This window comes from Nymphaea colorata, chromosome 10, assembly GCF_008831285.2.
Source record: "Nymphaea colorata isolate Beijing-Zhang1983 chromosome 10, ASM883128v2, whole genome shotgun sequence".
Taxonomy (NCBI): domain Eukaryota; kingdom Viridiplantae; phylum Streptophyta; class Magnoliopsida; order Nymphaeales; family Nymphaeaceae; genus Nymphaea; species Nymphaea colorata.
The window spans coordinates 13,591,618-13,617,515 of record NC_045147.1 but is presented as its reverse complement, the minus strand read 5'-3'; the positions used below and the strand labels follow the sequence as shown (position 1 = coordinate 13,617,515).

General features: G+C 40.4%; 3 protein-coding genes and 1 non-coding gene across 4 annotated transcripts; 1 reads left to right on the top strand and 3 right to left on the bottom strand.

Moving 5' to 3' along the window:
- Nucleotides 1-6,947: 6,947 nt before the first annotated feature.
- Nucleotides 6,948-7,020, bottom strand: TRNAA-AGC (transfer RNA alanine (anticodon AGC)). Its single transcript has one exon. It is a non-coding gene; the product is annotated as a tRNA-Ala (tRNA).
- A 1,124-nt stretch (nucleotides 7,021-8,144) lies between these two features.
- Nucleotides 8,145-11,102, bottom strand: LOC116262630 (probably inactive receptor-like protein kinase At2g46850). The gene is made up of 3 exons (XM_031642116.2): nucleotides 10,343-11,102; nucleotides 9,429-9,503; nucleotides 8,145-9,341 (listed from the first exon to the last, which is right to left on the bottom strand). Exons 1-3 carry the CDS (start codon nucleotides 11,070-11,072, stop codon nucleotides 8,266-8,268), a joined length of 1,881 nt encoding a protein of 626 aa, XP_031497976.1. The 5' UTR covers nucleotides 11,073-11,102; the 3' UTR covers nucleotides 8,145-8,265.
- Nucleotides 11,103-12,910: 1,808 nt separating this feature from the next.
- LOC116263148 (protein CURVATURE THYLAKOID 1B, chloroplastic-like) lies at nucleotides 12,911-16,503 on the bottom strand. The gene is made up of 6 exons (XM_031642764.2): nucleotides 16,249-16,503; nucleotides 14,988-15,088; nucleotides 14,827-14,913; nucleotides 14,549-14,611; nucleotides 13,326-13,363; nucleotides 12,911-13,248 (listed from the first exon to the last, which is right to left on the bottom strand). Exons 1-6 carry the CDS (start codon nucleotides 16,400-16,402, stop codon nucleotides 13,191-13,193), a joined length of 501 nt encoding a protein of 166 aa, XP_031498624.1. The 5' UTR covers nucleotides 16,403-16,503; the 3' UTR covers nucleotides 12,911-13,190.
- Nucleotides 16,504-21,645: 5,142 nt separating this feature from the next.
- On the top strand, nucleotides 21,646-24,224 carry LOC116263147 (caffeic acid 3-O-methyltransferase-like). The gene is made up of 4 exons (XM_031642763.2): nucleotides 21,646-22,201; nucleotides 23,083-23,501; nucleotides 23,592-23,656; nucleotides 23,757-24,224. Exons 1-4 carry the CDS (start codon nucleotides 21,900-21,902, stop codon nucleotides 24,057-24,059), a joined length of 1,089 nt encoding a protein of 362 aa, XP_031498623.1. The 5' UTR covers nucleotides 21,646-21,899; the 3' UTR covers nucleotides 24,060-24,224.
- The last annotated feature ends 1,674 nt before the right edge of the window (nucleotides 24,225-25,898 follow it).

Here is a 25,898-nt window from a genome sequence, read left to right as displayed (position 1 = left end):
TTCTATGTGCTTTCAACTTGCACCATCTTGATAATGCCGGAAAAGAAAAAGAGAGGGAGCCACCAATAAGAACTACATTTATTATTTGGTAAGGGTTTTAGTTGGTGAGTAGTGGCTTTCCAAAGTTAAGTAAACGAGCATATATATCAATACCATCAGGATAGAGCCACCAATAATTCAATCGAGTATGTGGGTTTACATACCATCCAGCCTGCCCGGTTGTATTACCATCATTTGGTAGAGAGAGAGAGAGAGAGAGAGAGAGAGAGAGAGAGGAAGTTCCACCATTAAATGTACTGAAACGGACCTTGTCTGTGCACAGCCAAAGTCCCTTCCTATAGTTGCTTTCTTTTCTTTTCATCCATCGAACAAAGAAGAGAGAGAGAGAGAGAGAGTACAGATGAATGAGAGAAGGAATGAGTTGGAGTCACCTGTGACGTACGACCAAACATGGTTGAAATTAAACCAACCGAGCATGTGTTTTCCGGGCCATGATGTGAACCGTGGCCAAAGCCAAATATTGCCAGGCCAAGAGCGTCTCTTGTCACGAGCCCCACACCGTTCTTACTATCATATACCAATTCCACGTGACTAAATGTCTTGTCCTCTAGCAATGTGGCTAAGATGTCTCTCTGCGGGGCCGGGAGATACTGCTTACCATGTGGGGACTAGAGGCCAAGAAATTTGTCTTCATTCATGACCTTTTCATTGTATGGACATGATTAATTCGTTCTTCTTTTATTTTACTTCTACATCAACAAAAACCATTAAAGAAAGTTAAACATGAGCATGTTGAGATCCAGAAGAAAAGTTTCAGGGCTTTAATTTACTGCAGTAATTCCTGCCGACGATGTTCTTGCACCATCCGTGGTACATATTCACATAAAGCCGCTCAAACGTCTGGCCAGTTGCCTTCCTCCTCTTATTCTCTTCTCAGTAGTTTTATCTTGGCAAGCTGGAAATTAAAGCAGGTGCCGTCCTTTTCGAAAATGACAAAGTTATTAATTCGAGAGAAGAATATTTATCAATTACCATGCTTTACTATGGTAGTAGTACCCTTCAATTACCATGCTTTACTCTCTGGTCTGGTAGTAGTATCCTCCAATAAAAGGCATGAGTTAAGTGGGATGACCTACCTATATATTCATCAGGATCACGCATAAGCTTCACACTGACTGCTCCTGTTTCGAATATCCCCGAAGTTTTACCATTGGTTTACCTTGACAGAACGGTGAGTATGTTAACATAAAAGAGTGTCCCCTTTGTTTACCGAAGTCCGCACGGCCCAGCTTCAGTCTCACAGCAGAAGAACCACTTTAATTGCCTGTTAATTGACCTCAAGAATATATGTCTACAATGAAAATGAGACTAATTAAATTGCTTTCATTTTGTGTGGTTTTTCCTTCTGTGATGTGAATTCCCGTTAGACCACAATGCGCTCTCATGTTTGGCATGCCCGCCTTTGGATTTGCCTCCATGATTCGCTCCTCAGAGTCACTTACATGCCTCAATTTAGAATCGAGGTCAAGTCATCAAAACTGCACAACAATTGGGATCACACAATTAATGGTGCAGAGAGCACATTAACTAATGATTCTCATGCTTCAATTGCTGGGCAGCCTCTTATGCTCATAAGGATTGGCTTGATCCTTGCCAGCCCCTTAGGGGTCGTTCGGCATTCAGGACACTCTGTGAGTATCCTAAGAATCAGCCTCAAAGATTGGGCAGATTCATAAATCTTTAAAACTAGTATTCCATGAATATGCTTAATTTTTTGGACGAATTCATGGGACACTTAAAAGTGTCCTTAATGCCAAACAACTCCTTAGAAAGCATTAATCAATAACGACATTGTGGCTTTTGAGCACATATTCTTAGAGCACATGTGCCAAAAATACTGTATCTTTATTTCAGTAAATATAGTATATACAGTTATGGATGTTGTTTTCATATTCTAACAATCAAGAACGAAATGCAGGACAAAATCACATTGTATCTCCTGAAACAGAAATAAGGTTATTAAAACATGTGTTTTAGGAACGTGTTACTAGGAACACAAAGTTTAATTTTCCTATCAAAAGTACCTTATTGGATCATTAGGTCTGTACTCAAACTAAGAATGACTCGTTTTATATATTTATATGATGTTTGCTGGGATATATCTAAATTGCATAACTACTAATTAGAAGCTACTAAGGAGGGTTACGATTGGTTTAGAATGTCCTAGCTTCTGCTGATCAGGATTATAAATCTTAGACAAACCAGAAACATGAATCTGTAAGTACAACGGTATCTAATTTTGATATTTATGTAGTGATTGGACATTTGTATTTCTTCCTTTGGGGATGTTTACAGTTACATTTGATTAGCTTTCAGTTCACCTCAATCCATCAAACGAAATATGAACAACTCATCATTTTCTCCTTTGAAATCAATTACCAAGGGACACGTACGTCTGGTTTTCACTGCATGACTTAAACAATTTTGTCTTGTCCATACTCTTATGTGTCTAAGGAAACTAGTTTTATAAGAGGAACCACCAAACTCAATAACTAGGACATCTGTCCTTCAGTTCTCAACATATAATTTTCTAATTCTCTTGTAGCGCTTGCAAACTCCTTTGCTAACAGTCAATGGTAGTAGAAAATTTACAAATTGGGAGGGTGCATGAGCGAACACCGTTGCTAACAGTCAATGGTAGTATAAAATTTACAAATTGGGAAGGTGCATGAGCCTGTTCATGTCGGTCAAAGAAATGCAGTTGGTGTACTCTTGGCAGTGACAGATGCATAGACTAAAGAAAATGGTTTAGAGGAGAATGGCAACAGGACCTTGACGTTGGCACTTAGCACACTTGACTTTTATTATCTATCTAGAACAATATATTGAGAATATAATAATAATAAAAATAACTGAATGATGTTTCTTACTTTTAGTGTGTCCTTATGGAACTCAATGCTAAAAGAAAATTACTTTACTAGATCTGATGGCTTAAATAGGCTGAACTGTACTGATGCCCTATGGCATTATGAATTCCAACTGTGTGAGGAACCCTAAAATTCTTTGAACTCGAAGGTCTTGGGCTTAAGTGTTTCAAGATCATGATGGGCATCAGCTAGTGTGATTCACACACCCCAACTTTAATCGAAGCTGGTCATGCACGCCATACTTGTGTACGAATTTTTTGTGTACGAATTTTTCATGGGCCAGTATAGTTAATGGCAAAAATACTCTTGGTTAATGAAAAAAAAAAAACTCTGTGAAGATAAAAAAAAATCTAAAAAGTGAAAAGATTAAGAAGGACATTCTCTTTTAAAATAATTAACAAAATGTCCGAGAGTTTCTTTTGGCGTATATGACATATACGGCGCACGCAAGTCACGCTCAACTTCAATCCCTTGTAGATAAGTTTCATGCCTTAATTTAAAAGAGTAAAAGTTTGAACAGATCATATTTTCCACGTAAACACGGATTAGTCAAGCAGTACAAGATATTACTATTTCTTGTTCAAAGCCTACTGAATCGCGGCAAATCGTAAAATAGCAGAAGCATTATGAGCTCACAATTTAAAATCTATGGGTTTCACAACACCTAAATATTGATTAAGGACCTGTCCACAAAGCTTCGTTTTTTTGGTTGTCATCAATGAGTGCCCTCGAAATGTCTCCTTCGTCATGGGTAGACATCTCTACTTCCAGAAAAGCAAGCGTCTATTGACATAACTATGCTTATGAATGTGATGGAGCACCTAATTCTCTGCCTTGCTGATTCAATAGTCTTAATTTACCTCTTGCCCGACGATGCTGTCCAATTTAACTTTTCCCTGCTACGCAAAGTACTTCTGTACAAATTTCCTCCCTCGATTTATCACCACGTTGAAAATATTCATCTCAAAGAGAGCAAACTATAGTCTATTTCTTGTCCTTTTGATGTGGATCGATGAGATTTATTTGCAGCTAGCATTTTTACCCGCCCAGTAAATATCAAGCTCCTACCCTTCGTGGGTATTATTCAGTTTAATCATTCAAAAGGTACAGTCTAGCTGGGTCAATGGAGTGGTGTAATTTTCATCCATGGTTAGTTTGAATGTTCTTCATGTGACCATGATTTTCATGAGACACTTTGACGGATACACTTGGTATGGATCTGTATCCAGATCATTATGGACCCATATCTGCGTCCTGCTGAAGATTACCTGAACTGTACCTGTTCCCTGCATTGCCCCACCCATCAGTCATTGAATTGGCTCGTACCTTCTTCTCAGGACCCAGTTATAGATGCCAAGTCCTGGTCAGGGTCCGAGTGGGTCTCACTTTCCACCTACCAAGCAAAGCTCAGAGCTGACTCGCACAGATACAGCCGACAGCTGCCTAGTCCCACTTTGGTCGTAATCCCCAGTGCATGTGCACCCATTTTCAAAGGGTTTGAAAACAATGCATCGGCTGTAGTTACTTCACTTTCACACAGGGGGTTGGGTCCCAACCCACCATTTCTGCACAGGGTTCACTGCTCTGATCTTTTTCTTGAGTTGGCCTGTCCGCCGCTGCCAACTTTGACTCCTGAGACCTTCATGAGCTCCACCAACCTGATACAAGTTGAGAGGACGTTACAAATTCAAAGTAATCCGAGTTTCATGTCTATAATGATAAACCTTGAACTTTGAACCTGTTGACGGCGAAAAGCTAGCCTGGAACTGACAAGACTTTGATCAAACGAGTCTGAAACCTCCATGCCTTCTGGAGCTTCAAACAGCAGACGCCATCATCCACTGCTTTTAAGCTTTTGACTCCCGGTGGCAAAATTAAGGAGAACTAAACTGCGGGTAGTGATTTGTCCTTCCACGATTAGCTGTTATTAAAGTCTGGTGGTTGAAGTTTTGAATCATATGCTGACTGCAGAGCAGAACTTGACCATGAAATAATAGTTTAAACCTCCCAGCAGCGGTTACCATTGATTGCAGCCAATAACTAATTCATGATCTGGAGCCAAGTTTTCTAAGTTTGATACGGGATCTCTTAGATGGCTTCACGCAGATTTGACTGACTTGGCCTGGACCGATGCCAGGAGTAATGAACATCTGTATCAGCGGTGATGCAGACTCACAGAGGTATTCTCTGAGAAAGATTGATGCTTTAGGCTTTGTCCCCACCTGGAAGATCTTCAGCTAGGGTGCATGCGCTGGATGAAAGATGCAGACGGGAAAGGCGGCATCATGCCATGTTCTCTTCTCTGGATTCGCCTTCCCCAGGCAAAGATGCAGCGCATTTTTCCCAGGAGACAAAAATTTAATGTGACGAAAGGTGACGACGCGTTTCAGAAGCCTACTGTTCATCCGGGCTCCTTCATATGAAGAAGGGCCCCATTTGTTCAGGCACCGTCCGTTCATCTCTGGTGGAGAAGTCGAGTTTGGAATTTTACTGACTTGAAAGCCTATCCACTCGCTCAAGTTTATTCCCGTCGGCTCATTGTGTTTGACACAGCTTAGGAGGGGCCCGGGTCTAAGCGGTTCACGTTTGGGTCCAGATCGGATCTAGTTGCCACCGAAATCGAACTAGTCGGACTCTACGCAACAGGATTTGGACCTTATTTATAAAATCAGATTCTGATCCGACTAGTACGAGTTCTGAGTTTCGACGGTTCATCTGTGGATAGGGCTCCACGACCGCCATGCCAACTTGGGCTCGACTCAAACTCACTCGAAAAAACTTGGCTTGTGCTCTCGTTTATAAACAAGCCGAGTTCAAGCTTACAAAGATACTCGGAACGATAAATGAGTTGAGTTCGACCTTCAGGAACTTGACTTATTTATACTACACTCAACTCGCAAACTGGTACTATATAAAACATTGTCAAAACCGGTTTATCGAATCACTGGTTATAACTTTTAGGTCAAAAATAAATTTTCACGAGTTACATGAGTTAACACTTACACGAGCTAAATAAGTTAATGCTTACACGAGTTAACACCAAAAGAATTAACACCTAAACAAGTTAAATGGGTTAAACGAGTTGAGTTCGAGCTCGATTTTGTGTAGTCGAGTTGAGCTGGACCTTGCTATAAGGAGCTCAAGTTTTTTGAGCCGAGTCGAGCTCAAGCTGGCCAAGCTCGGGCTCGACTCGGCAAGTGTGCAGCCTTAGATGTCGAATCCAACTTGGATTCAAATCCAGTGCAATGGTGGAACTGCATACTAAATCCAAATATCAACAGCAATCAGATATGGATTTCTTTACCAAATCCAACTAAATTGATTTGAAACCAGATCGATAATGAGATAATCTGATCCACTTACATTCTTGCCAAGGAAAGGTTGCTGTTATGAGATGGTGGGTCATATTTTGAAGTTAAATTGCTTTCTTGTGATATTGATCATGCCTTGGTTGTACTAAGCCTGGTTTGAATTTGATTAATTTTTTAATCTTATCTGGTTTTGTTTATCGCATAAAAAACCAAATTTATCACATAAAAAATAATTTGGAGATGAAAGCCTTTGTCGCTTGAACCTCATGGCTGGCATTCTGGCCCTCAAGTTTTGCCTATAAATTCTTTGGCTTGCACTGACAGTCTGATGCTCATATAATTCAAACCGCAACTGCCCATTTAATAATGGAGGCATGCTCCATATCCTGACTCCTTTAGAATGTATTTGATGGCCACAGATATCAGATTTAACCTTAAATTCATGAAGAGATCTGCAGTTTTATCTTCTGAAATTCATGAATTATATATATATATATATATATATATATAAAAAGAAACAAAGAAAGAGCGAGAATGAGGGGGCAGAAGATCACCCGTCAAATCAAATTTAAACCCGGATTTGTTAGAATGAGGTGGTCTTGGGGGACGGTGGATTGTTTAGGAGAAAGAATAGAAGGATTTCTAATGAACAAATAATAGACAACGAAAAAACAAAAGGACAAAAAGAAAAGGGCCAATGTGCTATAATTGGAGATGCGGGGTATCGATCCCCGTACCTCTCGCATGCTAAGCGAGCGCTCTACCATCTGAGCTACATCCCCGTGATGTAATAACTTTTCCCAACATTTTTTTTCCATTTTTACCTCTAATGCCTTCATGGGATCTCATCGTGATGTCGCAGACTGATTTGAAATGCCATGTCATCTTGTCCAATCTCTATTTTTCTATATGTCAAATCTTGAAATTGGACTGGTTACAAGCATTTGATGTCGCCTCCTCGTCATCAATGTACATCGCCGAACATTTGGTGCGCATAAAACAATGATCGGAACAGCTACATATGCGTATACTTGCAATATTAAAACATGTCTGTGTTTATAAGATATAAAATGCGTTGATCGCAAAGTGAGGGAAAAGGAATGAATCTAACGTGATAATCTACGAAAAGATGAGCATAATTAAGTTCAGTTTCTTATTTGTAAGGAGTTAAGAAACATGTTTGTGTCATTCTCTGGTGTCTGAGCTTTCCCCTGGTACTGTCTTTCGTAAGGCTTGCTGGTCAGAGCTCTCCCAAGTCATCGGAAAAGTTCGCTACAGTTTTTGGTTTCAAATTCGTCGGCATAGCCACATGACTTTTACAGTAGCATTTTTATCTCTTTTTCAACCCTTCAAGTTCATTATAGAACGGTCGCTGCTTTATGCATTACATTCTAAAACATCTGTCATCTGTGCCCTACGAGTAGAGGATTGCAAAATGGTCGAGTTGGTATGAGGTTTTCTTATTTCTGCAGCCTGTATCATATCTAATTCTAACCGGCCCTCCGATCTGGTTAGCGGTCACGAAGCCAAAATCAAATCGTTTCATCTACCCGCATGTGAAGTTCTGGAAAAAGGCTAATGTGGATCTTTGCAATCAAACGTCTCGTATAGTATTGGATTAGTTTTTCTAGATGGAACCATTTGATACATCACACTACTGAAATGCTCAGACATCTTCACCATCAAATCCTGGAGATTAACATGGTCACAGCCACACGCATATGATCGAGTAGCAACTTCTGTATTCGCCCAACTGCATGCTGCCCAAATGGTTAGATTGGACACCAGAAGGTAGTGACCTGAAAGCCTTCTCTAGACATTAATGTGATTTGGCAGAATTTTTTCTGCTCCCATTCACTCAGAATAATCAATTCGCATAGATGGAGAACTTTTTTCCATGATTTACGCATCGGGTTATTATGCAATGAATGTCTTAAGGATCTACATAACCCCCAAACCACTCACTTGGGTTAATCTCAACAAAAACAATTATTCAGAGGTATGTATGAATTTCAGATGGACGTTTATCAAGCCAATTCAGGACCCAGTGAAGAACTGATGGAAATGCCATTCTCTAAGATTAAGGAGCCTACCAGAGAAGAGTCTGGCGATATTGAGATCATTTGCAGCAGGCTAGAGTTTGAGAATGTCTCTTCTAGTGAAGTGCGTGTGTGGCTTTCTTTTCTGCAACATCTCACACTTTCAAGCTCCTCTTCAATCTCCAGAATGCTGGGCTTCGTTTTATTGCTGACAGACACACATCTCAAGCCAAGTTCTGCTACCCTCTGTACTTCGTCTAGATGTAACCCTTCGTGATGAGAGAGCAGGAATGGATCAATAACTTCGTCCAGCTTTCCTTCGTCAATCTTTTTAGAGAGAACCACAGGATCAGTTGCTGACTTTGATCCAGTGATTATCTCGAGCAGTATCAAGCCTAAATTGCAGATCTCCTCTTCATCTTTTTCAATGATCGGACTAAAAACAGAGCAAAACAAAGCAATTCTAGGAGTACGATCTTTGTCAAGGAAAATATTAGCAGAGCTGATGTTATGGTGGTAGGTTGGTGGAGAAATCTCATACTGCAAGTAGGAGAGAGCCTTCACTATGCCTGCAGCAATATTGATTCTGTCGTGCCAACATAATGCTAGGCTTTCCTTACTCTGCAAATGCTCCTCTAGAGTGCCATTTATGAACAACTCGTACACCAAAAACATGGTCTTACTTAAGTCGGTAGAACATCCTATAAGCCTGGCGAAGTTGACATGAGAAAGATCGGATAAAATATTTATCTTGTTGAGCAACAAAGAGAGCTCTTTTTGGCCTGTATACTGAATTTTCTCAACAGCTACTGGAATCCCACCATCGATCGCTCCAGCATATATCATCGCGTTGGAAAAATTTCCAAGTCTGTCTTTTTCTGCAAATCCATTTGTAGCCCGTTCAAGTTCCACATAAGAAAATATCCTGATACTGCAATTCTTCTGGAAATCAGGGGTTTTCAAGATGCTGCAAGGATCACAATCCCGCCTCTTCTGGATAGATCTGCCAAGTAATCCATGTAACATAGCTAAAACAGCCAAAAGAGACGTTGAAGCCAATACTCCTGTGTGCACAAACTATGGTCTGCATTAGAACTGAATAGTATTGATCAACTAACTAAGAGATTATATAGAAGACTCATGATCATCACCAGCTATAATTATGGAAGTGTTGTTGCGAAGGTGGCACGCACTTCCATAGGCCATTCTACCGTGCCGGCTGCATGCTGTCAAATGCAATGCAAAATAATACTCAAGAAAGATAACCAATCAAATCAGATTTTTTGGATATTGTACAAGTGAGACATGAGACAGCCCCCCACGTATATAGGGAAAGTTTGAGAAAATATACCATGTCTGGCAGCTTTACACATTTAGAATCTCTGTTGTTTTTTTTTCTGGAAATTCCAGATCCTATAACATGATTAAATTACCTTCATGGTTTGATGGCTCATTTCTCTTGCTGACAAAGAAAAGAAGAAGGGTGGATCCAACGTAATAAGCACAAAAGAAAGGCTTCCAATGATTGTAGATAACTATCACACTTATGGCTTTTTTTATTTCAATTTGATGATGGTAGAAAATGGAGCAATGAATGTATGAATGCATTAATTTCTATGCAGTAGTCTATGTGCATTTCCTCATTTCTGGATCTTTTTTTATCTCAATTTGATGATGGTCGAAAATGGAGTAACGAATGTATGAACAGCATTATTTTATATGCAGTAGTCTATGTGCATTTCCTCATCTCTGGATCGATATAAAAAGAATCTAACTGAACAAAGTGATTTCACATGAGAAAAGATCAATGACTCGCGTTTGTTACCATATTTATACAGGTCCACAGGACTCTCAAGGAGGAGTCAGATGCCTTTTCAATACTTTTCCCTGGCACAGCCAGGCCAAATTGGAGATAAATTCTATTATAAGCCAGTAAAAATTTGGCAGCATTGACATAGGTTACATTTACTTCCCATTGCGTTGGGAAAGTTACTAGCATGCTTGTAATATCCACAGAAACTTGGTAGGGAATTATTCAACTAAACTAAGTATTTGCTTAACTTACATTTCACGCAGCCAATCCCATAGGCAAATCCATCACCGGTGAACCCAGTCTTACACCTGCACCTCATTCCATCAACAGTCCTTGCATGAACCACGGTGGCTCTATGGTGACATAATCCACTGGAATTCAACTTCGTTATGCCCCATTCAAGTTTAATTCCACGTTCCGTCTGAGGATCAGAATGCCAACAAGAAAATCCTTCGCACCCGAATGCAGAAAACACAGAGAAGCCATCACCAGGTTGCCACACGGCATAGGACGAAAGAAGATAGCAGCACTCACTCTTTCCTTCACATAACTGCATGGAACAGATCTCGCGACAAATAGATGTGTTCCGACACTCTGAAAATTGTAGTACATTGTCGACAGAAATTCCATACAACTGATCGCCTTTGAAATCGAAGTCATCTAGTTGGGCATGACAAGAACGAGCTGGGAAGAAGTCTATCAGCAAACCGTCTGACGAAATGTTAAGAACAACATATTCCTTGGAGTTCAGGGTCAGAGACAAGGTGGAATTTGAGCAGTTGAGCTTGAAACCATCAAATCCACAAGAACTATTGCTTAAATAGAAGGGATAAGGAATTGGAATTGTCCCACATTGCTCTTTACAGGGATTAATCAATCGAGGTTCATCATTACTTGAAGAAATAGAAACTTGAAGACAAAACCATGCGAGAAAAATCAGGAAAAGATGACCGGTAGCTACCAAGGAGGTGAAGGACGACATGGCTTTGCAGAGAAAGGAAGAGATTGTGTTGTGTCCCAGTGCTTGCAGAGGGAGAAGCAGGGGAAGTAGGCGCTTTCAGTCTCTAAAAAGAGTACCCATGTGGCTCCAAAGAATTCAGGGAAACTAAAGGACCTTTGGGGGTGCTCAACTTGGTTTCGGGATTCACGGAGCACATGAATATCACAGCAGACCAAGAATGTCGCACAGTACTTAAGGGTGATGAGAGCATTTGTGCGTTTACTCCAAGCAGAACCACATGCAGGTACTCAATCTCGAAGTTGGCACGTCAAGTAAGATTCTGCAAGCTTTCTCTCTTTCTCTCTTACATAACCAATTAAAGAAATGCGTAGTAGGATCATTCCCAATTTTGGGCAGGTCCGACCCATTCTCGTATTTGTGGGATTTTCTTTAACAGTCGTACAGATTTTCTTTCATGTGTAAAGACTTGGGGATCCACACAGTGACCATGTCCTATGACAAGGTCTTATTAGCCAAAGAATTCAAGATCGATTTTTTAAACTCGTAGAAATCTTATATATACAGTTCAAAACACCGCCTTAATGTTGATTTATCAGCTTCTGAGTGTGAAGATGACGTCCATATGTTTAATTTTGTGAAAGCATGAAGTGATGTTTGGTATTTTCCTTAGAAAATGCATGTTTACATTAGATAGTACTTTTGAGTTTCGAGAAGATTTATCGGTTCTCCTATACCACGACCAGCAAAATGACAACCCGCGATCATCCTTAGGGGGAATTCTCATGTGCCTATCAGCTATCATTTATAAAGCCCTTACAGACGACTGATCAAACCATTCTAGACGACCTATCCAATAGGAGGTGCAGTTTCAATTGAGAAGTGATTAAATCTCTAACCATGTTCCTTTCAAAGGCATTATACGTAATCCTTCAAGTCCTAAGCGTTTCTCCTGAAAGGAATTTTTTTTTACAGTTCTGAAAAGACGTGCTCTTTTTTTTTTTTTTCTCGTTTCGAGACATCCATGGAGTTTTGTCAGTTACAAGGTCAGTCTCAGAAAGCCCATAGGTAGTAACTAGTAACGTGCTTGGGCCGCCTGTTTGAGTCCAGAGTAGGCAATTCTTGCAAATGACATGAACATCACAAATTCAGTCCTTCCCAGTATCTGTATATTCTCTGAAGAAGCAATCTGTGGATCCAGCAGATCTTCAAATTTATGTGAAACCAGAAATTCAGTTTACTGTGGTATGGAATTTTTCACACGACCAAGTTTACTCCAAAAGAATATTAAGAATGCACTCCTGATACGAAACCTGTAGACACATCGTTACCTTGGGATGTAAAACTTTTCTGTCACCCGCAGAGTTCTTACATGTTTCGTCTCTGACAAACTGCCAATGTGTGAGTGCACGCTCATAAAGCGCCCCACACAGTTCTTCAGGCACTTAAAGGCGGTCATGGTATTGATACTGGGATCTCTAGCTAGGTAGTATGCCCAAAAGACCTCCATAAACGTGATGAGTTGAGTTAGTTTAAGGCCTTCAAAGTTCAAGAAGAACAAGACTTCAACATCTAGCCGGTCGACGTACGTTTTCCAAATTGAGCGTCAAAGGCATGGGAGCCTTCGCATACTAATGGTTTGATATCTGCCATCCGTCTCTCACTGTAAAGCTAAAGCAATGGAAAGACCTTCCTAGCAGTGAAGGAGGAGTATCTGAGGTTTAAGGAAAACTGGTAGTTCTCTTGGTGACTGAAAAAGAAGTGAAGTGGTTAGCCTAGTTGAGGCAATCCTTACTATTAGATTCAAGTGGACGTACTTGACACAATTTTCAACCAAAACAAGGTTAGTGGAACAACGACAATAGGGATGAAAATATAATATAGATGCAATAATGCTTGTGCCATAGGTTGCACGAAGTTACAAAGGAAAGATGACAAAGGGCTCTGGTTGCATCATGTTGCTTGAAGAAGATTACTAGAAGAATAAGTTGCAGTAACGGTCTGTCAAACTAAAATCTAATCGATCATCTTCTTAGACGTTCCACATGACTTCATCTCATCAGTCTTCTTTGCAACTTGGTGGTGCCTCCTTGCCTGAAATGCCCTTCTTTCATGCTCTTCTCAGCACCCAACTTGAGGTTCTCAGTTGCTGCCTGTTATCTCGTCGTAGCTGCCCTTGATCTTATCAAACAATGCCTCCCTGCAATCCATTTTATTAGGGGGAGAGAGACACGGAGAGAGAGAGACAGAGACAGAGAGAGATAGAAACGGGTTTACCTGTCCGGTTTGAAGACGAGGTTTCTATAAATGAACCACTGCAGGCATGAAAGAGTAGTATAAGAACGGAGGATAGACACATGTAATTGAACAAACTCTCAGACGTGAAACAGTATTGAGTACGCTCTATCACCATGAGACTATATTGAGCAAACACGGATTTTTTCATGTATTTCCCAGCCTAGAATTATTTCAGGTCTGAGTTCACATGTAGACCATTTCAAACGGTTATTGCGGCATTTATTTCTAGTGTTACATCATTGTTGCATAGAAATCATGCTTTAGATTGCTAATAGAAGCTTCATGAACCTAGCTAGGTGGATGATATGAAGGCACTCGAGTTGAAGCCTATCAAGAGTTTAGAACTGAACGAGACGTTCCTTTTCATCGCCAGAAGATAAAGGAAAAGAAAAATTGTGTACTCAATCACTAGGAAAATTGCAAATTTTTTAGCGGTAAACTGTTGGTAAAACAATGGCTATCGCCCATCAGATTATTTGTTCAGCAAATAATTGCTATGACATCTACGATTCAATTTACAGAACAAAAACTAAAACTGTGTTTCTTAGAATCCATTCTTATAGTTAGTAATTAGGTCAGACCAATTTCCATGTCCCAGCCAGAGCCTTGATTGGCAGGGAAGGCTGGAACAGAGATCAAAATTGCAGTTGGTAAACTAACTCTGTTCTTCGCTTCACTGATCCCATGGACTTGGTAAGATGAAAGAAAAAATTTAATCTCGAGAATCAATGTTATTGTATTTCTCCACAGAATTTTGATATGTGCAGCTCTTGACATCAACAATGTCAGTACATATGACCAGCGGAGTCTGGATTTTTTGGTTGGGCATCACATGTGGCTGGACACATATCCAGTTTCATCATAATGAGATCACGATCAGATTTTTGACTGACTGGTGTGGGCTACTGCCCACACCAGATTAGATGTAGCTCCGTTACTGCATATGACAGTATTGGGTTTGAACCGTTATAAAACTCAAAAAAGTTTACGAGTTCAGGAATGCTCCAATAGTCCAAGTGAGAATCGTTTTAACATCAGAGCATTTCTCGTCTTCCAGTCAATAACTTCAGAATTGGGACTGAGTTGCACTAATTAAAAACCAAAACTTGTACCAAAATTCTGAACCTTGACCTCATCACACGGTACACACACTTCTTTGAGAAGAAACAGAAGAAAAAAAAAAAGGTAAAAGATAAACTTACTCCTGTGTAACCAATTCCTACAAGTTCAAGAACACCGGGAACCACAGGTAGCCTCTCAATTGCCTGCCAAATAGAACATATCTTGCATCAAAATCTCCAACTGCTGATTTCAGTTAATGGTTCATCCATTTGAAATTTAATAATATATTTGAACTTCAAAGTTGGACTCCAATTGTGAATCAGAAATCCATGCATCAACCCTATCTTGAAATCAGTACTTTTATGGAGATGAAACATAGAAGGAAGATTTATCACTTTCTGTGCATTGGTTTACTCACAGAAATGAGTCCAGTTGATCCCCAAATTGCAATGAGTCCAGCTAACGTGAGCGATGCAACTGCATACTTGTCATCGATTTTGTCCCACTGCTCTTGAAATGGATTAACTTTCACAATGTGAAACAGGAAACCAAAAGAAAGAGAACTATGATAATGCTTACTGCTTCCTGGATGGGTTTGGTGATACTTGAGATATCGGTCCCAGCTTCTGCAGGTGGCTCTCCAGTGGCCATCACAACCGTGCTGCGGGACATCCTTCGCCCTGTGGCCAATCGGCAAACAGCAATCTTGTCACTCAGTATGCAAGGACATAGTTTTCAACTTATTTCACTCATCCATGACTCCTCAGCATGATCTGTTTGTTCGTCCATAAAGAGTTGCACGAATTGAAGAGAGAGGGTGCTTTATGGCATCTGAGTGTTAAGTTTTTCATCCAAGAAATTACGTTGTCCTATGAAAGAATATATTGGTGGTATTCGAAAACTAAGATGCTTTCAACTAATTTTTGTACTTAGGGTGCTAGTTAGTAGCAAACAGAACTCACTTCCATTTCATGTAAGGAATATGAACTATTCGTTAGAAGTACTGAAAACACAATGTCTGTCCTATCGTTGCCAAGCTAAAGTTCGCTTAAAGTGGTCATATGCAATGTCAATCAACAGAGTGATCTCAGAAATTTGATAAACACATGAACATTTATTTTGGAGATGTAGTGAAGTCAAAAGGATCTCATAGGAAACAAAAGTTTTACGACGGAAAGTTTATGTCTTGCCTCAACAAATGCGTCCACAGTGTTGCAGTATGTTTCATGAAGGCAACGGCCTTTTCCAATGAACTGTTGCACAGAAACGTTCTTCTGTGAGTGATGTCGAAATTTCTCTTATGTAAACCCAATTTCTCGGGAACATCTTTTTTTTTCTTCTTATCTTTAGGCATTTTCCTGGGTGTTAGTTCCTGTTCGCACATGGTCACGACCTCCTCTTGGAGCCCAACTTTCTGCCGAAACTGTAGTCACGATTCTCTCGAATCATAAGATCCACACTCTGCGGTCATGGGGGAAATGGGGATTTTCCCCAAAGTGGCAGCCTGAATTCCTACGCTTATCCAATCAAATGAGGTTCTCAAAGATATTCTGGATAAAGGTCAACATCCAAACATTTTTAGATAATCATTTAGCATCCCCTTCCCCCAATATAAGTGCAATAAGAGTTCACAGTCATTTCTTGTCCATACAAATACAGGCGACTCAAATCGTGACATTGTAGTCATACTTAAAATAAGAAGTGACTCCATTATAAACGCAGTTCCAATGCCATGGCTTAAGTCCACGAACGAAAATCATGCTTTTAGTAACTACAAAAAGGGAAAGCTACAACCAAGGACTGAAGACCATTAATCAAACAAGAGATTTGGGAGGAGTACCAGAGGCCATGGATTTCCATCCCTGAAGTCGAATCGGGGAAGGGGTGAGGGAGGGAAGGCACTGTGGAGGCGCCGCCACCTGCGGTCGGCCGGACTTCCCGTCGATCAGTGCCGAGGACGGCGGGACGGCAATGGCGGCGGTGGATGAGGCCATGACCAACTGTAGACTAGGGCCTCTCTAGGTTGCACCCGCAATGGCTAAAACAATGGAGGTCTGCGAAAAGTCGGACGTTATAATTCAGCGGCCCGCCGCACCATTTCCCCGTTAACTCAGGTGGACGGCCACCCGTTGCTTCATCAGGATAGCGCTGACGTGGCTCGCTACGCGCCTTTTTATTGGTGGGCTACTAGTCACGGGGCCCAACCCCGGGAGAAATGAGGCTCTAATGCTCCTTCAAGGATAATTTCTAAATTGCCCCCTAAACCCTGAGTATTAATGACTATGCAGCTTATTTTTTACTTTTTTCAAATAAACCCCACCACAATGCTACCCCCGCCAAACCGTTTTCCCTCTCTCTCTCCCTTTCTCTCCTTGCCTACGGTTATTTTGTTAAGAGCTTTTCAGACCCACTTTAGTTTCCTCACATGTTTTTTTTTTTAGTCGTGTCTTAGTAGCGTATTTAAGAAGAACTTTAAGAGCACATTCTCATCATCACAAGAATGTCCACTTTACTATTCAGGTATGATGCTGTTCTTCATTTGCTGTTGAGCGACTTTACTGTTCTGTCTATCCACTCTTTTTCACCTTTTTTATTTTGTTTTATTGTGTTATTATCTTGTATAATTCGTTTTTTATATTTTGCTTTTGCGGTTTGTTTTTATATGTAGGGGACTTTTTGTTCTGAAACAAATTCTGTTATGCATTCTCATTTTATTAGTTTTTTTTTTCTTTTTTTATCATGATCTTTAATATTGGGGACTTAGAAAAACACTTTGAAGTAAAACTGTTTCCACTTATTTTCCAAAAAAAAAAAATGCACGTGTTTGTACGTAGTTTTCACATTTGAACACACAAGAGAAGTTTTTGTTTTGTGAAGACCTAGAATTAGCTGAAAAAAGTTTAGATAAAAAGAGAGTCAGGTTTTTGTTTTTTTTGTATTTGGGATTATATGAAAAATATAATTATTGGACGATTAAGTCGCTTTACTTTTTATTTATTACTCATATCTGAAAGGCCATGATTGCGGTGGTATCAAAATTATGGCATCATTTGCATGAGCTGGCTTAGAAGAACAAAAAAACTTTGGTGGTGGTCACATGGAAATACGGAAAATAACAGATGTCCATGGTTTTATTGGTGGAGTATCTTTAGAGATCAAAGCAATTGCACTTCAGACCCCACAACGGTACTGCATCATTCATCCGCATGACAAATGGCATTCCAAGTACCATAACTTTTTATCTTTGTCTGTCGTTGCCCCATAATGATCAGAATTTCAAGATTATGATCATAAGATGTGATTTACCATACTATAAAGCTGCAAATCTATTCCAGTGTGGACTAAGCAGGATTTTCAAGGATCAACATTTTCAAAGTTTACACATTCCCAAATGTCAATATAAACCGACTTTGTGTAAGTTTTGAACCATAAAGATTGCATCTCGAATGTTGAGATTTGTAAATAAACTTTAATATTGTCCTTCAATAGTGTAGTGCAATACATTTTGCACATAATGTGGCGCTTGAACCCCGTTTGTTCATTGATTATAAATAATTTTTGTATGAAAAAAGGTAATCATGTCAACCGTTGTACTACCATTTACATCAAAAGTTTTACGGAAAAAAATCAAAATTGAATTGTTATGACTTCAAAATTTAATGGGGCGTATACATTGGACTTGGGCTCGTGACTTGAGTACCCTTCAACCAAAAGATTCTGGCTCCGCCACTGCCACATATAATGGAAGGCAGACTTTTCAACAAATCACTAGTTGACAGGTACCAATATATAAGTGAAACCAATAGCTAAGCAAAAATGGCGACAAGGTACTACCATGTGAATAAGCTGAGTAATTTCTGTGAGCCTATGTGGAAAATTGTCAGCACAGGTGATGAGCACTATGTCAACATCAAACTTTGATCCATCCTTTCTTTGCTTTCATCCATCTATTCATTTTCACTCAATAACATCCCAAGTACAACATTCAGCCATAAAATTTTATAGATCAAGATAGATCTCTATGTCAACATCAAACTTTGATCCATCCTTTGCTTTGCTTTCATCCATCTATCCATTTTCACTCAATAACATCCCAAGTACTACATCCAACCATAAAATTTTAGAGCAGTACAGATGTAAAGTTCAAGATAGATCCAAATCAAAATGTGGCTCCATTTGGCAGAAGCTCACAAGTGAAGCATGACCACAGAATCCATTCTCATCGGAAGTCTCCTCAACGGTGTCGATGAGGCGAGGTCTTTAATCTTGAACTTACATGGGTCTATTTCATAAGCCTGGGTATCAGGCCAGCCCGACATTTTAAAATTACATCTAAAAATCAATAAAGTATAATTAAAAATATTATCAGACCCACCGAGGCTTAGTCGGGTCAGCCCAATAATTTTTTCGGGCCGGCTCGGTGCCCTTTTTTTTTTCAGATTCTCAGCCTGGGTCAGAGTTGGGCTGGATACCGGGTACCCGTCGGCTACCCGGTCCGACACCCAGGCTTACTGTTTAGGCTGAACTGTGCGCTCAGAACTGCTTGTAATTAGGTCTAGAGATGAGATCCAAACCTAACCTAGTTGTAAGTAGCAACTGGTCTGGCTCATCGGCGTACCTATTTCATCTGTGCATCCATGAGGCCAACCACCTATGCTATGCTCTTCTCTTTTGGGCTAACATCTAAACACCTAGCTTGGACAGAAATCCAGGACACCACTGAATTAACAGGTCAGCTATGTTCATTGATTGCTATTTTAAGCCCAACGATCCTGAGAATAGCAATTTAATATTGTAATACGTTCACAAGTGCCCGACTCGTCTAACTAAGGCAGCTTATTTGAAGAAAATCAAGAGTCCATTTGGCAAACGAAACAATATGTAACTGTTGCATGAATATAGCCCAAAAATTAGGACAAACCGAATAGTATGTAACTGTTACTCAATAGATATAATGTGATCGGATATGCTATTTCTAGTTCTAATAACCAAACGCTGGACATAATGGTACCCAAAGTGTTGTTAAAGCATATGTTTTAGAAACACGTATTCTAAGAACAGAATCACTTGTGTTGTTTATATTAGTGAGGTGACTAACATAACATGATTCTAATCTCCATTTGTACCTAAAAGATGACTGCATTAATCCTTGACGTGGTTCGGATTAATGTTTTCCAAAGGCATTTGGAAACAACAATAATTTATTATTGGTTCATGAATCTGCTCCAAAAATAACTGTTGTTGTTGTGTTGTCTGAATTTGTAACAGTGACTAACCTTATAGCTAAGTGTTGGGGCACCTTATACGAGGGAGGGATAACAAAGGCTCATGGTTCACGGCATTCTATACCAACAGTTCAATCTGTTGGCAAGGCCCAAGAATGTTGGCGTTTTGGCGGTTCCAGCCTGAGTAATGCTATATAGGAACTAAAGACGATTTGCTGCTTAATCGACCACCTTGTAAGCTTCTTAATATATTTCACAATCTTTCAATATGAGAGTAGACTTCCTATAATAAGGTGTTAAAGCAGTAGCGGAGCAACAGATACGCTGCCGTGGGCAGTTGCCCACCCCAGCAACAAAATTTTTCTTTATTTTTATATAGATGTTATATGTTGTGCCCCATAAAAAATAAGAATTTTTATAACAAATTTTTTTTGGCTCCCTCACTGTGTAACGAACATTCATTGAGATGGACCCGAGATGTTCTAGCGCTGAAGATACACGTGCCAGCCGACAAAGGAGCCATCAGCCAAGTTGTCTTCTTTCTTATTTTCTTTAATCTTGAGAGCATACTGTTCAACGCAGGAAGACGATTGGGGCGGGACACAATTTGAGCCTCAAATCAGGCCGCCGGTCAAGAACGCCATCTTTGAACTCCTTTGCCCTTGTGCCTAAGAATCAAAATGAGAATCATTTTTCCTTTTTCATACTCTTCCCAAGTTTTGGCTGCTAGAAAAGATACTATAATGCACCAAAGCTGAACAGACAAAAAAATTATTTTCAACGATCATATTTGGAAAACTTAAAAGGAGCAAACTAGTTGCTTTCTATAACGCATAAATCATTATACTATAAGGTTAGATCAAGTCAATTAAGTTGACTGCTCAAAATATGGATAAACTTTCTTTCGGCGCCGAAAAATTGTTGTCACATATGCCCCACAAAAAATCCCTATGTCAAAAAGAATTAGGCTAAATACAGTGATGCCCGTCATCTTAGCTTTTTTCTTTGTAGCTAAGCACAAGGAAGAAAGCATCCTTTCTTCCAACTGAATTTAGAAGTTCCTTCCCAGTGATCGAAATTGTGCATTTCATGTCTTATAACGTTTCTAAGATATATTAATCCAACTCTGTTACAGCGAAGTGGCGGTGCTTTAATCAATGAAAATTTACAACCGTGATTAAGGGTTGCACGTAAAGTTTAGATACCTTACGTGTGAAGTTAAAGAAAAAACGACCTTGAGAAATGTTGTCTCAGTTTTTCTAGCGTGGGGTGTTGAAAGAAGCCGAATGGTGAAAACAACCGTCTGTCTGTTTCATTGGAATCTCTTCATTTCGTCGTTAGGTACCAACTTTGTGCACCTCCCAACCATACAACCCCCACCCTTATAATGTAATATAAGAAAATTTAGTATAACATAGAAGCATATCGATTTCCCTGCCGCTGTGATGTTTCAATCTTTAATAACGAAGTGTCATTCGAAGGAATTTTATCACATATATATATATATAAGTTATAAGTTAGTAAAAAAAAACCAAACCCTTTGATTTTGATTTTTAAAGTTTTGTTTGCAATCTATCTAACCTTACTAATATGATCTTAAAAATGAAATGAGTTGATACAAAAAATATATTAAATTGATAATTTGTTTGACTTTAATTGTGTTTTTATAATAAAAAAATGAACGGCTACCATGACATGAAAATAAAAAGATATCATCTTTCATTAAAACAGCTTGTATCAAAACATTTTTGATATCAAAATGGTCTTTATAAATATATTAAGATGTTTATATTGCAATTAAAATGGTTTTTGAACCAAAAAAAAGTTATCTTTGGTTTTTACTAACACACATATATATATATATATATATATATATATATATATATATATATATTGTTAGGCAAAACACTCGTGTCAAATTAAAAGCAAGCAAAGTGAAGCATCAAAGTGGCGTATAATTAACGAACCGCCTTCGCCTTTACCAACCATCTACCTCCACGCACTAGCTCGAGGAACAACCCTCTCTCTCTCTCTCTCTCTCTCTCTCTGTCTCTGTTTCTGCAGTGTAGTGGGATGTGAGCAGAAGGGTCCAAAAGAGAAAAGGAAAATAGTGATGGGTGCCCGCCGAAGGACGGCGGGCGTCAGTCGGGGTTGGTGCACCTAATGGACGCACTTCTATAAGTTGCAGAAAGGCCTGCCAACCCACCCCGAGTCTCCCCTAAGCTTTCCTCTTTGCCTCCCTCTCTTTGTCTGTGGGGTTTGGCCCATGGGTTCGCAGGCGGATGTGGGGAAGGCGATGACGGAGGAGGAGGCCTGCGAGTTCGCCATGCAGCTGGTGAGCTCCTCCATACTCCCCATGACCCTCAAGGCGGCGATCGAACTGGAGCTGCTGGAGATCATGGCCAAGGCTGGGGAGGGTGCGCAGCTCACTCCCGCCGAGATCGCCGCCCAGCTTCCCACCACCAACCCCGACGCCCCCCTCATGCTCGACCGCATGCTCCGTCTCCTCGCCGGCCACTCCGTCCTCACCGCCTCCACCTACACCGACGATGACGGCAAAGTCCGCAGGTAACAACTCCCGCCCGCCCTTTTCCCTTCCCTTGTCTAATTTTAAAGGACTTAATTCGTTTTCCCCAGTCTTCGCTAATTTATTGATCGAGACAAAAATGTATGGCATCAAGCGCATGTTCAAGTATTTCGCCGAAACAAATGAACAATATAATTTACACACAATATTGGAGGCCCCAATTAATAGTTTGTGTGGCCATGATTCCGCCACAGCCAGGCGATCACTTCAGCCCACCTGCCGCCGGAGATAAGCCACCGGTGGTCCAACCAGTTGACGGAGACTGAACCGGACCCACGTTCCACTAGCCTTACGTTAGAACCCTGGGAGTTTTGGTTCATACCCTTTGTGTGAGTCTTGCGAAGCGGAGCAGTTTTTTTGTTTACTCAGAACAGATCGGGTATATATTACCAAGCTGCGGCGGACATAAGAAAAGGGTGGCTCCGTTCGCTTTGTTCTTGATCATCAATGCGGATATATTGGAACTTACGTGTTAGAAAATGTGATTCGACAGCTCATGGTTATCGTTTTTTTTTTATACTCTAAAATCTTCTTTTTATTTTTTACAAGGGATGGGCACAAAACCAGGTGCCAGGACATTTAGTTCTGCTAGAGGCGGACCATAATTGACACTATGCAAATCATTGGGACTCGAGTGTATAATAAACAAATTGTTGGCAATGTAAAATTACTATAAATATTGTCCGTGGGTGTGGGCAGTTGCCTACACAGGTACACATGTTGCTCCACCCCTTGTCCGTGGGTGTGGGCAGTTGCCTACACAGGCACACATGTTGCTCCACCCCTGGAAAATAAATTCTTTTGACGTAGAGTTTGAAAGTTTAGTTTCGTAACTGGCTAATTAGCTACATGGTGAAACCAGACGATACGGCCTAGCTCCGGTGTGCAAGTTCTTAGTTCGGAACCAGGACGGTGTGTCCGCGGCAGCACTGTCCCTAATGAACCAAGACAAGGTGCTGATGGAGAGCTGGTACTACCTCAAGGATGCGGTGCTGGAGGGCGGCGTCCCCTTCAACCGCGCCTACGGCATGACCGCCTTCGACTACCACGGCACCGACCCCCGCTTCAACCGGGTCTTCAACTTGGGCATGTCCAACCACTCCACCCTCACTATGAAGAAGATCCTCGAAACCTACACCGGCTTCCAGGGGCTGCACTCCCTCGTCGACGTTGGCGGCGGCATTGGAGCCATCCTCAGCCTCATCGTCGCCAAGTACCCCCATATCAAGGGCATCAACTTCGACTTGCCTCATGTCATAGACGACGCTCCCCAGTTTCCCGGTAATTAAGCCGGACAATTGTTACTCCAAAATGTCCGCCTTGTTCTTATTCATATTGGGCATCTGATGAATTACGATGCTGTTGCTGCAGGTGTGGAGCACGTTGGTGGTGATATGTTTGCTGGTGTTCCTATTGCAGAAGCTATCTTCATGAAGGTTTGTTCCTCTTATCATTGGTTGGAGAAATTAAATTATATGCGTTGTTTGTGTGTAGTGTTGATGAGGAGACTGAGTACTGTTAATTGATGCTGTGTAGTGGATCCTTCATGACTGGGGGGATGAGCACTGTGTGAAGCTGTTGAAGAACTGCTGCAAGGCGCTGGCGGAAGACGGCAAGGTGATCGTGGTTGAGGCGATCTTGCCGGAGGGCGTTGACCACAGTTACGGGAGTGCGGGCGTTTATCAGATGGACATGATCATGTTGGCGCACAACCCTGGTGGGAAGGAGAGGACGCTGAAGGAGTTCGAAGAACTGGCAAAGGCTGGTGGGTTCGCCGGAATCAGGCCCATCTGCTGCGTCTACGGTTCTTGGGTTATGGAGTTCTATAAGAAGATGTAGTCAGGAAGGGGGGTGTCTTTGAGTTCTCTTACCTTACCTTTTGTGTTTGCTGCTCTGTTTCTTTTGTGGAGATGGGTTTTTATCCGAAATTGAAGTTAAAAGGAGCACTTCTATGCAATATGTAATATGTTGTTTAAACAAGGGCCCAAAACATATTAAAACCTACTGTGATTTACTCAGTTGTAGCTAGTTCTGTGTCTAGATCTCGCTTGAGCTTCAATTTTGTGAAATTAAGACAATCAGGAAACAATTCAAACTCAAAAGGCCTTCTAAATTTTAGATTGTGGGTTTAAGGTTCATTTTTTGATTTGACATAATGTCAGACAAACACCAATTTGTTGTTTCCAAGGCAAAGGCGGATTTGCGTACACACGAAAGGAATATTGTGTTTAATACATACTTAAAAGTATAGCATGATTATGATCTTTTTTTCCTTAACGCATCATTTGATTGCACAAAAAGAATTTAATCTGGTAAATTTACTATGATAAATTTTTTCAGAAAAATTTATAGGATGAAATTTTTCATCTTCCAATTTGAGGCTTGTTTCATGCTCAAAAAAAATTTAACGTGGTAAATTTAACTATGTTTGATATATAGGAAGAATTTAACATGGTAAATTTAATCCTGTTTGATGCACATGGTAGAAAAATGAAGAGAGCACTTCAAACAATGATTCCTAACTTGAGCACTTCAAACAACAATTCTAAAAATTGAGTTCAATTCCACTGATCGTCCTTGACATGCATAAACAAAAGCAGCAACTAGGATAAGCAAAGAAACCAGAGACTGTTTATTTCCATTTGCAGCAATCATTGTTACAGAATCCGTCCTCAAAAATGAAAGCAAACCTTTCAATCACTTGTTGAGGTTTATTTACTACTAAACACGTATAAAATTGGATCCCCAGCATAATTTTGCTGAGCTCAATTCCACTGCATTGAAAAGTGAATATCATGGCATTCCAAAGGTGCAAACTAGAGAGCTTACTGGTCCTTACAGAGCTCAATTTCTTACTCTTACAATTGAAATGCTGAAATTTGACTAGTTTGGTTACCAATAGAGTGTTGAACCTCGAGCAGCGGAACGGCGTCTGTGAAGTAGGTCCACCAGCAGCAGTGTGTCAAATGCAAGACCTGTGAGCAAGAGAGGAAGAAAGAAACAAGAGAGAAATTGGTTTTGGGGGTTTGCTTCTAAGAGGCGCAGTTGATTTCTCAACCTTATTGTTAGATGAATAGGGGCTGGGCTTTATAGACCGCCTCTCAGGATTTCCCCAAATCCCAGCTACGGTTATGGCATGAAGACTTATGGTAAGAATTAAAACGGAAACTTTAATATTTGATTTATTTCCTGTTTTAATTCCATAACTGCAGAATCTCCTTTGCAGTTATAGAGGGAAAGGGATCGGGCTCAAGGCCACTACCCAACATATCCCACTTGGCCATGAGACCGACAGTTTGCTTCCACTTTATGTGGGTTTTCTGTTTCTAAGTTACGAGGTTTTCCATCATTGGTTTGTCCATCACAACTTTTCAAATATATCTCAACCCCATATGGGCTACATGCTTGGTAAACAAGTCTTATGAAATTCCCTTGGTAAGGGGATCTGCTACCATGTCATTGGTAGGCATGTATTCAACTGAGATTTCATTTTTTTCAATCATTTCATGAACATAATGGTATTTCACCATTATATGTTTACTCTTCGAGCTCACAGCTCCATTTTTCATAAGTGATATTGCTGCCTGATTATCACAATATAGTTGAACTGGTTCATGATCAAGATCTAATTTCAAGTCTTTTAAGAACCGATTTATCCAGACAGCAAATGTGGTAGCA